Source organism: Macaca mulatta, chromosome 16 (genome assembly GCF_049350105.2).
Source record: "Macaca mulatta isolate MMU2019108-1 chromosome 16, T2T-MMU8v2.0, whole genome shotgun sequence".
Classification (NCBI taxonomy): Eukaryota; Metazoa; Chordata; class Mammalia; order Primates; family Cercopithecidae; genus Macaca; species Macaca mulatta.
Window position 1 is genome coordinate 65,304,996 of NC_133421.1, and position 15,754 is coordinate 65,320,749.

Consider the following 15,754-nt stretch of genomic DNA (forward strand, 5'->3'; position numbering starts at 1 on the left):
CTGGTCTCGAACTCCTGACCTCAGGTGATCTGCCCACCTCGGCCTCTCAAAGTGCTGGGATTACAGGTGTGAACCACCACGCCCAGCTGAGATCTGATGGTTTTATAGAGGGGAGTTCTCCTGCACAAGCACTCTTGCCTGCTGCCATGTCAGATGTGTCTTGCTTCCCCTTTGCCCTCCATCATGATTGTGAGGCCTCCCCAGCCATGTCCACATGTGAGTCAATTAAGCCTCTTTCCTTTATAAATCACCCAGTCTCGGGTATGTCTTTATTAGCAGCATGAGAACAGACTAATATGGCATGATATTCTGGATCCTAATATTTGCAATTTGGATTTTGGATGAGTTACTTCCCCTTTTAGATCCTTAGTATCTGTCTGTAATGAGAATTTTTTTTTTTTTTTCCTTAATCTCCTTTTCTAGCTTAGAGTAGCCTAAAAGAGAGTTACTCTTTTAGGCCCTTCAGTTTTTTCCTTTTTAAAAGTGAGATAGCATACTTTTTGGTCATCTCACACTCCCAGTGAGGCTTTCTGGGCCTCCCTTTCTCTGTTTCCTCCCTTCCCTTCCTGCTGGCAGAAGTGTGGATTGTGGAGAGCCTCATGACCCATGACTCATGCCTAGGTTGCCTGGCTACAGGGTGACAATTCTGCCCAGTGTCTGGCTGCTGTGAACATGTCTGATGTCTGGAGATTTCTCTGGATCTTCCACGGAAAATGTTTTGAGAACCCCTTGTTAGGATGAAACACTGAGGTGCTGTTTTGCCTCATGATATTAAAAAAAAGACACCATGCAGCTAGTGAGGAGTTTTATTGGCTACAAAATAGACGCACAATGATGAGAATCTGAAGGCTGCCGTAGGAAAGTAGAGATTTACACCCATAAAATCACACTTTGATTCGAAAAGTGCAATATATTAAGAGCATTATGAGAAGTCTGGTGAGATTGTAGAATGTTACAGAAAAAAATAATACAAGTTTCTGAGTCTGATAACTCCAAAGATATCTTTTAGAACTCATTGGTGTCTGGGCAAGGACTTTCCTTGGGGGAAAATAGATTTTACAATAGGCAGAAACTTTCACTGGTTTCATGCATGCTTTTGGATCTCATTCACTTGACAAAGAACTAATCTTCCGTTGACGGTCTCCTGGGTTATGGCCTTGATCTTTGGAGTTGCAGACGCTGAGAAAAAGAGCACGGAAGATGTCACTGCCATGCTTCCTCCACCATCTGAACTGTACTCATTTTCAGTTCCCTGCTGTCAGCCCCTGAAGGCTCTCAGTGCCTTCCAAAACGATCACTAAGCAATATGGCGGGCTCTGCTGCAGGCAAAAGGGATTTCCCCAAGGAGGGATTTTCTCCCTCTCTCCAGGAAATGAGGGTCTCTGAACAGTGTCACCTTCTGGAGGTGAAGCCTTCATCATAGGTGTGCCTCCTATGGAACCTAGTCTCTGACCACAAGCACTTGAGGAGTTCTTTCTCTGCCTGTGGGCTTTGTAGCGCTGCACAGATTCCTTGAGCTTACAGAGCACTTAGTGCTATTCAGGGTACCTCATTTTAAGGTCTAGAAAACATGCCACATGAGGAATGGGTGAGAAGCCAGGGATGCTTACTGTGGCAATTTTCAAATATATAACTTATTTGAATAAGTGCCTGTTGAAACATCAATAAACCAATTCTAGACCACAGGGAAGAATTGAAATCATTAATAAAATTACAAGGGAGAATTTTGTTAAATTAAAACCTCTCCAATGGGGCCATCCCATCAAGTATGGGTTCCCCATCCTAGGACACATGTGAAGAGAGGCTCAAAGACCCTTGTCTTACTTTGTAGATGGGTAGCAGACCAGCTGTTCTGTGATGATTACTCCAACTGATTCTTTGAATCTCCAGTGCCTTAGTATAGATCTATCACAAACTAATCAGAAAGTGCCACTTGTCGCAGACTACAGCCTCCTGGAACTTTTCTGTGAGATATTAAAGGTAATCTGAGAAAGCATGTTTCCAGGTCAAAGGTGTTTGGGAATACTGGGCAAAACAAAGTTAAACTCTTGTCATTTCTTCCTCTTTCTTGTTCCTTTTCCCCTTCAGAGCAGCACCTGTTCCATCTTTAACATACTGAACTGCACAACAGGACTGTTCAAGAAGAGGATCATGGCACACAGTATTTCTAACCTCATCTGGCCATAGAACACAGTGTTCATAATTCACTATTCAAATCTCATGGAACACGAGTGTTCAACAGAATCATCTGAGAAATGACATGAAATCTTTGCCTCTTAATTTTCCAGGGGTTTAGTAAACTGACTAACCGATTCCATTACTTAAGAGAGACATAATACTATTAATTATCATTTTAATCTTCTTTACCGCTTGCTTTTATATATATTGAGGACAATAATGAGAGCTTACATCATTTTGTATTAGCTAATTTGTTAACTGAAAATTCCTGACCATTTGGGAGTGAAATAAATTTTGAACCCAGGACATTTGGGAGTACACTAAGGATTATGACTACTACAACATGGATAACCATGCTAATTCCTTAAAAATAGAGATTCAAACAATGAAGGAAATTTTTTTACCTTTCATGCTCGACTTGGATTCTTCCATTGTCCTATAAAAGTGATAAAGGTTAAAGCTCACTTTAGTATTAGCAACGATCATAACAACTTCTCAGGATGGACTAACTTCCTTCTCTTGCTTGTAAATCCTCAGCTCTTTAATGAGGATAATTGTCTGAGCTTAGTAGCCTCACAGTCATAGGTTCACGGGAGAGCCGGACTGGATGCAGAAGGCATTGGGTACCGCCTCCTGTTAACCCTGGAGTCAGGGGAAGTCCACAAACCATCCCCTCTTTTTAGCCAGCTGCAAGCTTGGTTTCCTCTAGGATGCCTGCCAGGGTCGGGTCTCAAGCCTGAGACCCCTGAGCTTCTCAGGCTGTTTAGAGTTTGGTCCAGTGATGTTTTATTTATGTATTTTTATAAAACTTCTATCCCTTCCTTTCAGGTCATAGAATATACATGCCCTTTATATGGCCAACTGTTGTTATTTCCTGGGGTGGCCAGAAATATCAGATTGAAAGTCTAGACATCTCTATCTCTTATGCATCTTTTTTTTTTTTTTTTTGGCTAGTGGACTAACACATTCCCCCTGCCTTCTTTTTTTTGGAGCCAAAATTGGGTGCATTCCTACTGGGAAACACGATGGCCAAAACCTTTTGAATTGTTTCCTTCTAGAGACCTTAACTCTTCTGACTGCAAATCTTAGGGTCCTGTGAGTATTAGTTGATTAATTACACTTGCTGCTTAGTGAAATACAACTGACTATAGGTATCTCCTGGAGAAGCTCAACACAGCTTTTCTTTTGCTAGAGTGACTCTTGCTAACAGAACCCAAAGATGCACACATATACCCACAGGAGCTGGATGCCTCTTGCATGCTCCTGTCATGCCAGCCTTTGCCTTACCCTCCGCTCTCTCCCTCCAGGAGCCGTCGGTACGTGGTGATTTCCTTCTCCAGGTGGGTTTTGATGCCCAGCAGCACTTGGTATTCGTTGTTCTGCCGCTCCAGGTCGTGGCGTAGCTGCATCAGTTCCTCCTCGTAGTGGGAGATGATCTCTTGCATGTCCTGGAGCTTGCAGGAGTACCGAGACTGGGTCTCAGATAACAGGTTTTCCAAAGCAGATTTCTGAAAGAGGAAATGATCTTTTGTTAATTAACTGATGGCTTGATTGAGTCAATAACAGGTGACTGTTGAGTACTTAGCAGATGCCGACCAGTTGGCTAGGTGTCTTGGTAGCTGCTGAGGACACCAAGGTGAGAAGTAGGCTGACTTACAGGTTTGGGACTTGGGCAGTCAGGAGTTGAGTGACGCTGGGACTTTTGAAGTCCATTGCTTTGCTCTGAACTGTTCTTTAACTCCTTACATTTTATCTTTGACCAGATTGAAAACTCCCAAAGAGCGACAGCAACTGGGGCTGCTATCTCTTTGTATCTTTGGAGAAGGGTCTCGATTAGGGATGCCAGATAAAATAGAGAACGTCTAGTTAAATTTGAATTTCAGATGAGCAATGAGTAATTTTTTAGTGTAACTATGTCCAAAATATTGCTCCACCTGCGTATACTAAAAAAATAAAATTGTTTTTTTATTTGAAATTCCAACGAAACTGAGTGTCCTATATTTTAATTTGGCAAATCTGGCAACCCTAGTCTCAAGCAATGCTTTTTGATTATGATGATGGTAAAAAAGAAATGTCATTTTTTGAGGAATTCTAACAGCTGTCAAATGAAGTTTCTGGGCTAGAATATGGAGCACTGAGTTCAAGGCCCACTTCTATTTGCATGTAACACCTGCTTTTCTGAAGCGCATAATTTTAACCTTAAAGAGAATCTCATAACTGTGCTGAATACTCTCCCTTTATCGTGGCTGCTAATTTTCAGGGGGGGCCGTTCATGCTCCCTGGGGGTTAGAGCACATTTCCCTGGTCAGCCACTCTCCTACTCTCCCAGGGGGTTATTTTGTTCCCTCTCCTCTGTCCTTCCCATCCTTCCTCTGAGTCCATGGCCTCGCTTCCTAATTTCATTGATGAAACGAAAGCAATCGGGAGAGACCGCCCACTGCTCCCGCCATTGCGCCCACGCACATGCTTGAATCCGCGTGCGGGTGCTGGCTTCCCTGTGTTCTTTTGCCTGAGCTGTCTGTGCTCCAGTCATCTCGGCAGTTGCCGGCCTCCTTGCATCATCAGTGTTCTCCTCTCTACTGGATTATTCCCACCAGCTTTCAAATAGAATAATTTCTCCTACCTTAAAATGTATCTTTCTTAAACCCGTATCTACCTTCAGCTATCGTCCAATTTCTCTGCTCTCCTTCAGCTACTTCTCCTCAAAGAGTGGTCTATACCTGCTGTTCCTCTTGAATTCCCTCCAAGGTAGCCTACAAAGCCCTGCACAGTCTGGCTCTGTTGGGATCCCATGGCCTCACCCTCTCTTCCTCCCTCTTCCCCTCCCTTCCCCTCCTGTTCCGTCCTTTCTTCTTCCCGTCGTTCATTCACTGCAGCCACATGGACTTCCCTGCTGCTTCTCCAACTCATCAGACACACTTGGGCCTTGTCGCTTTTGCACTTGCTGTTCCTTCCTCCTGGAACACATCCCATCACCACATCAAGCACCTCCGTACCTCTTTGCTCACTGCCACTCTAACAGGAAAACCTTTCCGGACCCCCTTGTTTAAGATAGCAGCTCTTCACCCTGGTGCGTCTGCCCTCCTCCTCTGCTTCATCTCTGTAGCAATTTTCTCCATCTAACATATACATTTTGATGATTTGCATATTTAGTATCTGTCACTCCTACTAGAATATAAACTCCTTCGTTAAAAGATCCTCAGTGCTAAGAATTGGTGTCAGATAGTAGAATGCATGAAAATGGGTATACATGCCTCACCTGTTTCACAGGGCCATTGTGAAATACTGTATGTTAAAATGTTTTGAAAGCTGCAAGACACTATAATTATTTTTGTACTCATGATCTCTACAGTGCACATTTGCAGTGTCTGTTCACCATCATGGATGCTTAAAACACAGCGGTCATTTACCCAAGTGCACCTGCCACGTAAATGAACAAATCATTGCCTCTCAAGACTGAGGGTAGAATCGCACTTGGCAATTATAAGGATGAATGATTAGAAGACTCAGTAGGGTATACTGGGAATCAAATGATAGACCTTCATAAATTTTGAATGCTTATGACACATGCTAAGCATTTTTCTAAACTGTGAAGATGATAGAAATGACTTGGACACAAGAACTTAAGAGTTTTCTGGGTGATAAGACACATACCTAAATGAATAGGGCAGTGCTTTGGAGTGAGCCAGGCCTGGATCTGCCACCTACCATGTTGGCACTGGAATTTCTCTATATCAGCGTTTGAGGGGGGTAGCCTGGTTGTAAGTGGAGAGGGCACTGATAGAAATTATGGGGGTCTAGAATCCCCCCTCCTCCAAATAAATCACATGGTTTCACCACCAGTCACTTACTAGCTGTGTGACCTTGGCCAATTTATTTTACTGTTGGAGTTTTGGTTTCCTCATCTCTAAAATGGGGACACTAAGACCTATCTGGAAAAGTTGCTGTAAGGATTAATGACATTTAATATCATGAACTACTTAGCACAACGCCCGGCACCATCTGGACACTCAATACATGGTAGCCCTTTATTATGGTTCTCATCATAAACAATTTGGATGGAAAGTGGAAAGTGATAGGTGTCCCAAGGGAGCTGAGGGTCAGGGCCTGGGAGAGAGGTCTCAGAAGGCTTCATGGAGGAGGTAGTGTGGGACCCAGCATTTTCCCAGCCTCGACTCACCGTGCTGTACTGTGCCTGCAGGTCAATCTCCAGGGCCTGGAACGTGCGCTTCAGCTCGTGGATGTCACCTTGTCTGCTCTGCACAGCAGCTGGACTGGCTGCTTCCTGGGACATGGCTGCAGACTGTAGGACCAAGCAAGGCGAAGGCGTCAGCATTGGGACCTCATGGAAATGCAACCTTTGGGAAGTTTGTGCATCTTTCTTTTACCTGTTCTTTATACCAAGTGTCCAAGTCTCGATGCTTCTTCTTTATTATAAGCTCATATTCCTGTCTCATATCCTCCAGAACCTTAATCAGATCTTCCTTGGGACCTGTGTCCACCTTCACGTTGACACTGAAGTCACTTGGCACATGATGCTTCTCCATTTCCTGTTTAATAACAGAGAAAGGAAATGAACTGGGTTTGATAATCAGAAGGCTGGATTGCCGTGTTGATTGGCAGTGGTCAATGGATCTTTTAAACATTCTGATTATGTGGTTGCTCCACTGTCGCTGGTTTGGTTTCTCAAATGTTACTTGTTGATGATAAAACATTGTATACTTTTATCTCTAATAATTTTATAAAATAAAGAATATCTTTGAGACCAACCTGACCAGCATGGTGAAACCCCATCTCTACTAAAAATACAAAAAATTAACTGGGTGTGGTGGTGCACGCCTGTAATCCCAGCTACTTGGGAGGCTGAGGCAGGAGAATCCCTTGAACTTGGGAGGTGGAGGCTGCAGTGAGCCGAGATCGCGCCACTGCACTCCAGCCTGGGTGACAGAGTGAGACCCTGTCTCAAAAAAAAAAAAAAAAAAAAAAAATTCATAAGGCAGGTAATTAAATAGCCTCCATGATTACTGACTTGATCCGTGGTTGAAAATATTTCAGAAAGAATTACGCTTTCATAGTGTGTAAAGTCCCATTTGGCAGATGTGGATTGGTAAAGTGACAACATAGTTAGGCAGCAGAACCTTCCAGGCTATAGGCCAAAGCTTTCGGGAAGCCGTTCAAGAGGCAAACGGCAGAAAGAAGGGGTAGAGGCTTTCAAAATCTCGTCAATGCCTTGTGACCCTGTGGGGCTGACGCCCATAGGATTTCATGAAAACCAAGCAGCCACAGGAAATATTTAATTAACAATTATTGTCTAACCAGCTATTCAGAAATTGGGCTCTTTGATGTTCAGACGCAATTTTGTTTTCCTACCATGGGAACTGTTTTTCTATCATTTTATCAGAGTCTCAAGGACTTGTGATGGATGGTAACTCTAAAAGTCAGTTAAATGCTTTTGGAAATTAGGATTCTTTAGTTTTGTCCCACATCATACTTGCCTTGGTTGGTAGCAGACTCTTTTCATTATATTGTCCCCTAATTTGCTGAACATTGGGCCAACGATGGAAGTCCAGTCTCACACATTGATTCTTATAGTAACATATTAACAAGCACATCTAGGTAAACATTGTATGTTAACAAAACTGTTGACCAATTCATCATGAATTATGATTGCATTTTGGTTGTTGTATTTGACATGTGAGTAGCTCACCTTGAAATTAGAAACTTTAGATATTTGTATGTTTTTCTAATGACTATTTAGGGTGAAGGACAAGGGGATTGGCATCCAGGTGGTGGTTTCTTCTGTAGCTGTCGAATCAGCCTGAGATGTTCATGCTAAGACCTGTGTTCATTACCAGGAGTTCCTGGGGAGTCCTACCTGTTCATGGCGCTTCTTCATGAGAATGAGCTCCTTTCTCATTCCCTCCACCTCCTGTTCTAGGTCTGTTGTGACAATGGTCAGGTTGTCTAAGGTCCTTCGGAGGCCCTCGACTTCAATTTCCAAGTCTCTCTTAAAGGAGTGTTCATTTTCATATCTTTGGTGAGAAGGAAGAGAAGAGTGCACCCGTTTGTTGGAAGGTCATGGTTTTTGAAAGGATTCATTTTCATTTAGAGGTGAATCTTTTACTTATTAGGTTTAAAGACAGATGATGAATACATATAGGATGTCTTTTGTATGTCAGTTTCATGCTACACTTTTCCATGATGGTGACTCAATGCCAACTTTTAAATTGAGTAGGGAGAACAGGATAATAAACAGTCACATACCCATCACCTACATTTAGCAACCGTGAATGTTTTGCTGTATTTACTTTGCCTATTTCATTGCTGAAGTATTTCAAAGCAGATTATAGACATGATGACATTTTAAGACTAAATACTTCAGGATGCATCTTTTAAGAAAAATATATTTTAAAATAAACAGGCTGGGCACGGTGGCTCATGCCTGTAATCCCAGTACTTTGGGAGGCTGAGGCGGGCAGATCATGAGGCCAAGAGATTGAGACCGTCCTGGCCAACATGGTGAAACGCTGTCTCTACTAAAAATATAAAAATTAGCTGGGCGTGGTGGCGCGCACCTGTAGTCCCAGCTACTTGGGAGGCTGAGGCGGGAGAATTGCTTGAACCTGAGAGGCGGAGGTTGCAGTGAGCCAAGATCGCGCCACTACACTCCAGCCTGTCTCAAAAATAAATAAATAAATAAGTAAATAAATAAAATAAACATAACACTACACCTAAACATTAATAACAACCCTTTAATATCATCTAATTCTTGATTCATATTCAAATTTCCCCATAACATGTGCTTTTATATCTGGTTTGTTTAAACTAAGGTTCATTCAAGTAACACACAGTGCATTTGCTGTTGCTATGCCTTTTCATTATAAGATTTTAATTCCAGGTAATGGCAAGACAAGTTTTCCTTTTTTTTTTTTTGAGACGGAGTCTCACTCTGTTGCCAGGCTGGAGTGCAGTGGCGCGATTTCGGCTCACTGCAACATCCATCTCCTGGGTTCAAGTGATTCTCCTGCCCTCCTGAGCAGCTGGGACTACAGGCGTGCGCCACCATGCCCAGCTAATTTTTGTATTTTTAGTAGAGATGGGGTTTCACCATGTTGGCCAGGATGGTCTCGATCTCTTAACCTCGTGATCCGTCCGCCTTGGCCTCCCAAAGTGCTGGGATTACAGGCGTGCGCCACCGCGCCCGGCCAAGTTTTTCTTTTGTAAAGCAAACAAACAAAAACCCGAACAACACTGTGAAGAAGGAACTTACTTGAGGTTGAAGTCATCCACTGCCATCCTGGCATTGTCAATGAGAAGGATAATCTGAGCATTGGTCATCTTACCATCCACTATCTGTAAAACATGCACAAAAGGTTATCTTGCTTGGACACACCCACACATGACCGCTGCATGTCTGTCCTTTAGCTTCCTGAATATTTGACTTGTTAGTACAGACCACTTCTTGTTCTGGCAGTGGAACAATGAATGACCGAGTCAGTAAATGCTTAGTGAGCACATACTAGGTGCAAAGCAGAATGATTTTAAAGTAAGAATATGATCTGCAGTCAGTGTTACTGCCTTTCTTCTTTTTACATGGAGTTTTGACAGGCTTGGACTGATGCAACTGCTGAAACAATGATATAGGAAGGGGAAGGACAGTAATTATTCAAAATGCCTTCTAACTTTTTAGGTTATGGACACATCATAGCATTTTGCTTAATTAAGCTCATCCACAGCTGAAGATGTTAAAAGGACTTTAGGTTCTGATCCTTTTCTTATTGTGTTAGGTTGGTGACAAAGTGATTTTTGCCATTACTTTTAATTAGTTCAGCCCTCCAAAAGTACAAAAATTATTATTTTAGATGAACATAATTCTTACTTGTGATAGCATTCATGTTTCTAATCAGGGTTACTGAGCAAAGCTAACACTAATATTCAATGTATTTTGTAATAGTCATCACAGAACACAATTTTTTTTTTGCCCGAAGTGACTATAGCCACACACATAACTTGTAGATGTGTTTATGTCATTGCAACTTACTCTGGGATGAGAATGCTCTCATTGTAGCTATTAAAATATTAACTGAAATAATTCCTTACCATCTAAGGAACATGCCTAATAAGTTTTAGTAGTGGTAAGGCCTGCAGTTAAAGACTTTCACTAGATGTTCGTATAATGTTTTTTACTTTAAAAATAAAAATATTATTGAAAGCACTTACTCGAGCAATTGTGTATACATTTATGATTTATAAACACTTGTAGATATGTTATAGTCAGAGAAATAGCTCACATTCAATGTATGTCACTGTCTTTAGGGTAGAAGACGTCTCATTGTCAAAAGTGTAATAATGCTTTTACACCAAGTGTTGTGCTAGACTAAAAACTTGGAGTTTTTTTTTGGTTTTGGCTCTGTTCTTGATCATCCAAGTGGATGCATCAGGCTGCATCACTCTATTCTCCAGGCCTCAGTTTCATCCGTTGTCAAATAAGGAGTCTGCACTAGAGACAGAGGACCTTAGAGGTCTTAGGTCTAAATTTCTGTAATTTAGTTGGAGTCAGAGAATCCTGGGTAATTCCCATTATATTTATATAGCTCATTCCTTTATTTAGAAAGCATTTTCTTAGGACAAAGTTATACTTCAATACAAAGGCACCTTTTAAAAATCTTGTCCTGTTTAAAGCTCCACTGATCCCATGGAATTTGGTATCATGAATGCACAATAGCAGGATTTAGAGATGGCACAAATGCTGGGTCTGGAACTCAAGGAGCAGGGCCTGGGATCCTGCTCCACACTTACTGGCTGGGTGAACTTGGCTGAGTCTCAGTTTCTTCATCCATAAAATAGCAATAGTAATAGTTACTTCATCAAAGAGTTATGAGAATTAGAAGAGAGTACATCAAATAATGTCAAATAGCATATTCTTGGCATATTATAGACAGTGAAAAATTGGTCGAAACTGAATTAGTTAAGAAAAAAGTAAAAAATACACTTTTCTTTTTAAAAATCTGGCACTTTTGTAGAGTCACTGACTACACTGCCAGCATCTCCAGGTTCTATATGCTGAGATGCCTGTTCAGACTTTTTCTGTTCATGGTGGGACATAGCCAGGCTGGCTGCTTCTGCCTCATTCTTTTTCCCCTTGTGGGATTCCAAGTGCTACTATGGCCTCTTCCCTTGCTATAAAAAAGGATACTTTTAGGTGTTTACTGTTCTCCTCTCCACAGTGCTGCTTAGGGGCATTCTTACCAATACTTCTCCCTCCGGACCAATTATTCTTTGCATTATGTAAGCTCATGCAAAATGAAAAGTAGCTCTATCCCAAAGAGCCTGGGGACCATTGTGGGGTAACCCTTACTTACTTGTGCACTGAGGTTTTCTACTTCTATTTGACACATACTATGAGGTGTTAACCTACATCCAGAGAATCAGAAAATCAAAAATACTGTCTATGGGCTTATTTAGCTTTTCTGAGTTAAATTGGTAATTTATCTGTTGCAAAGTCCACCTCAAGTGTCTGATTTCCCCAGCTATCATTCTCATAGCACTCAAATGTGAATTCTGAAATGTACTTGATATGGAGCACATTCCAGATTCTCCTGAAGGCCCTGAGTTAATTCTTTTAAAAGCAAGTTGGTATATTCGTGCAACATTGTTGCTTCAGGATGTTTGATCTCCTACCAGGGAGAGGAAATAGAATGTTTGACTGTAAACCAAAATGCCAAATATAGTCTGATTGAGAATCATTCAAGGTGTTTTATTTATGATACTCCTATGACTATGTCCAATTCTGGATTTCAAAAGGATTGAATTAATTTTTAAACTCAACTTCTTATCAACTTTTTGAGTGACATTTAGTACACCTAAAGTGAGGGTGCGGGAGAGCTGTATCCACTCAAAGCATTTCACCAAGATCCAGGAAGCATAAGCCTCAGGTAACTGTGGGACCTCCTTGCACCTCTGTTTTCTCATCTTCAAATGAGGGAGTTTGGGGTAGATAGACAATCTAAAGATAGAAAGAACTTTAAAGAGTTCTTTCTTCAAATGTAGAGAAAACAGTGTTAGACATAAAAATCCAGAAAAGAATGAAATTCAAAGCCAAAGAAGTTTCCTATTTAATCTCAGAACCCAGAATTCCAGGTCTTCTGAAGGGTGGGCAGGTTGCTCCCCAAGCCCCCATTGCACCTACTTACTTTTCTCAGTTCTGTTCCAAAGGATTTAGACAACGATTAGGTCTCAGTCTCCTTATCTATAAATTGAGAATAAAAATACCTGCTCCACACAGTTGTGAGGATTAAATGAGATAATGTGTATGAAATATGTGTTGTGTGGTTAATGATGCAAGTATAACGCATTATCTTTATTCATCCTAAGTGTCATTTTTTGTATGAGGTGGGCTAGGCAGCACCACACTGTAGTGAAATTTATGAGACTACTGGAAACAGACCTGAGTTAGAATCCCACCTCTGCTTCTTGCTGATGGCTTTGGATGGCTATTTCACTTTTTTCCAAGCTTCCATTTCCTTACAGGGTTCTTGCAGAATCAAATAAAATAATATGGAACATTTCCATCATTGAAGAATGCTCTTGGATGGTGTTATGTGTATTAAATATTCAGCAGGATGCCTAGGTACATAATAAGTGCTCAATAAACATTTCCCTCCCTTTCCTCCCTTTTTTTTTGGTTAAATCTCTTCTGCTAGCTCCTAAATTATTTGACCGGTTCTAACCTTGTATTTCTTTTGGGAGTCATGGTCTCCCTTTGCTCTCCATTTGCAAAAATCTTCAATTCCTCCTTTCTACAACCAAAGCAACTTTACTAAACAAAAAAACATGATGAGGACTGTTGAGTCACCTTGTTTTTTTTTTCATAAAGGCAACCATGCACTATATAGTTAAGGTAATTACAGTCAGTTATTAGGTTGATTATTCAATAATTAGGGTTCATTACAAGGACAGATTTATATTATCTTGACTGGTCCTTCCTACATTCAAGCAAGGATGACTGAGCGTTGTGAAATAATATGGTATAAATATTGGAAACTTGTGATGCTCTTTCTAGGGGAGGTTAAATCATGGTCTTACAGAGAATTTTCTGGGACTGCTTTATATAAGAGGGGAGTTAGATAGCTTTAAAAAATAACCTATAAGATGATTGGATTCCTTCTACTTCTAGCCAATGTTATGAGACATCCCGGAAGGTGTGTGCTTAGTTTTTTTGGGGATTGGTTACAGAGTTAGTTTTTTTTGAAGAGGGTCTTTATAGCCATCCCAACTCTCAGGTTCTAAAAATTATGCTCGTTTTATTATTATTGTTTCTAGTGGTATGCCATTCTCAGAACCGTGAGCAACTTTATCTTCAACCAACCCACAAGCGGAAATATCTAGGGATGTCACGGTGACCTATATGCTGGGGTGGTGACAACTTTTAGGTGTAATGTTCAAAATCATCTAACAGCCTTTTGTTAACGGATAACCACATTGTTCAAAAAAATTTGAGGTGGAGCAGAACTGAGGTAATGAGAAGGTAAACACTCTCTTATCCCTGGTGCACTGAGCATGCAGCACGAATACTGGCCCTTATCATTTCTATGACATCGTTGGGTCATAAGTGACACTAAACAGCAGCTGGTTGCCTCACATTTTAAAGATGTTTTTGGTGTGTGAGAAATCAGGTAGTCTCATTTTCGAAACAGTCTGCAGCACTTCTGTCATTTTTGCTGCCTTCTTTTTCTACATTATCCAGGGACAGAGGATTAATTATACAGAACAGACGATTCCAACTCCAAATTTAAGGTATCATAAGAAAACATCCCCCAAAACCTTTGTGCACCATTACTTCAAGCGCTGTTGCCATTTTCCTGGAAATTGTCTTCTGGACTGATTCCTCCTCCCGAGGGTTCCCAGGCAAAGCAGCCCCACCTGGAGCTCCCGGGTTACCCGGTCTCTTACCTGCTCCTGCAGGTGTGTGATGCTTTCCTCATACTGGGAATAATCTTTCTTACTGCCAGGATCTCTCTGCTGGTGCCACTTCAGGATGCGGCTTTCCAGCTTCATGTTGGCCTCCTCCAGGGCGCGAACCCTCTCCAGGTAGGAGGCCAGGCGGTCGTTGAGATTCTGCAGGGTGGCCTTCCCATTTCCGCCTAGGAGGGGGCTGCTTCTTCCAGAACCCCAAGACCCTCCAGCGGGTGGGCAGCTCCGCGTGGTGAAGGACAGGGAGATGCGGGTTCCCCCTGCACCGCCGTGGACGGTGGGAGCCCTGGGGAAGCTCCTGGGCCGGCCCCAGCCATCTCCGGTGCCGTGGAAGGAGGCCGAGGGGGTCTGGCTGAAGCTGCTTCTGGAGTTCATGGTCCCATCTGTGTTTGGGATGGGGCTAGGCTCTGTTCCACTCCCTGGTACCGCAGAACTGAGCCGCCCCAGACTGCCCTGGATGGTTTTATGGCCTTTGCTGTGGGAGTTCCCTTCTCTGACAATTGTACCGACAAGATCGTATCATTGTGCAACCCGTGTTTCCTCTTGGTCAATCCCACAGTGCCCCGGGCCTTCGCACACTGTTGTTGTTTAGAGCCACATCAATGTGACAGTTTGCTTCCTCCCTTCCCCTGGTAACCGGAGGTGTGGCGCACGACATCAGGCGGGTGTTAGGCTCAGGTATCTTTCTAATCTTGCTGGGAAGTTTTTCCATTGTTCATTTACCTGGAAAGGGTTAGGTTAAAGTACACCCAAAAGAAAGCATATTCGGTGTAGTATAGATTTCCTTAAAAAACAAACAAACAAACAAAAAACGCCAAAAAACAGACATTAAACAACAGACACACACACGTTTTTCCACCCCCAGTAATCTCCACCTCTAAAGGGAGGGTGAGTGAGCCTGAGAAGGGAGAGCCAGCTCAGAACAGGATCTCGGGTCCTGGAATAAAGCTCGTTGTGCTGAGGCAGTTGAGAAGATGGTGAGTATCTGATGCCTCTGTGACAGTCACTGTTTGAAGGAAAGTACTTTCAAAGGACTCGCTCTTAAGAACAAACCCTCAATTATAGATATAATTAATTAATGAATGACCGAACCTTCCACTTCCAGGGTGCCTTTCATCCCAGCACACCTCAAAACCAAACAACCCTGGCCTGCGCTCAGGACTTCCCTTGGCCCTCGGGGAGGAATGCAGCCGTTGTGAGCAGCCGGGGACCCTGGCTGAGCCTCCCACGGCTGGGTTCTGTGTGTCTGTAACCTGCAGAGGGACTATGGAAAACAGGAAACCTGCCATGGGCTGTCAAATGTGGTTGATGAATCTTATATTTCATCTGCCAAGGTAAAGGTTAGGAATGAATAAAGAAGCAGTCTGGGGGCGGGAGCCACGTGCTAGTTACTGGCAGCTAGATTTAAAGGGGACTTACAAGTAAAAATACCAGCACAGGAAGGGCTTCTAGCCTATCTGGTTCCAAGCCACTAATCAGACAGATGAGGAAAGCTGAGGCCTGTGGTGGTGGGGAGGTTAGTGGCAGAGCTGGGGCTAGATTCTTTCTCCACATAGCACTGTTATCTGGGGTTGAATCTTGACAGGTCCTGTACCACACTTCT

General features: G+C 42.5%; 1 protein-coding gene across 1 annotated transcript; it reads right to left on the reverse strand.

Moving 5' to 3' along the window:
* Window positions 1-792: 792 nt before the first annotated feature.
* Window positions 793-15,544, reverse strand: KRT23 (keratin 23). Its single transcript, XM_077969677.1, has 9 exons — window positions 15,244-15,544; window positions 14,131-14,874; window positions 9,449-9,531; window positions 8,054-8,210; window positions 6,567-6,728; window positions 6,359-6,481; window positions 3,466-3,686; window positions 2,583-2,614; window positions 793-1,179 (listed from the first exon to the last, which is right to left on the reverse strand). The coding sequence occupies exons 2-9, from the start codon at window positions 14,524-14,526 to the stop codon at window positions 1,085-1,087; spliced, it is 1,269 nt and encodes a 422-aa protein (XP_077825803.1). The 5' UTR covers window positions 14,527-14,874; window positions 15,244-15,544; the 3' UTR covers window positions 793-1,084.
* Window positions 15,545-15,754: the final 210 nt, after the last annotated feature.

What these genes read in the sequence shown, in the direction of transcription:
- KRT23 (XM_077969677.1), bottom strand. Translation starts at nt 14,526, where the DNA reads ATGAACTCCAGAAGCAGCTTCAGCCAGACCCCCTCGGCCTCCTTCCAC. An exon ending in TGCAGGCACAGTACAGCACG is followed by an intron (nt 3,687 to 6,358) that starts GTGAGTCGAGGC and finishes TTCCTCTTTCAG; the next exon opens with AAATCTGCTTTGGAAAACCT. An exon ending in ATCCAAGTCGAGCATGAAAG is followed by an intron (nt 1,180 to 2,582) that starts GTAAAAAAATTT and finishes TCTTTTTCTCAG; the next exon opens with CGTCTGCAACTCCAAAGATC.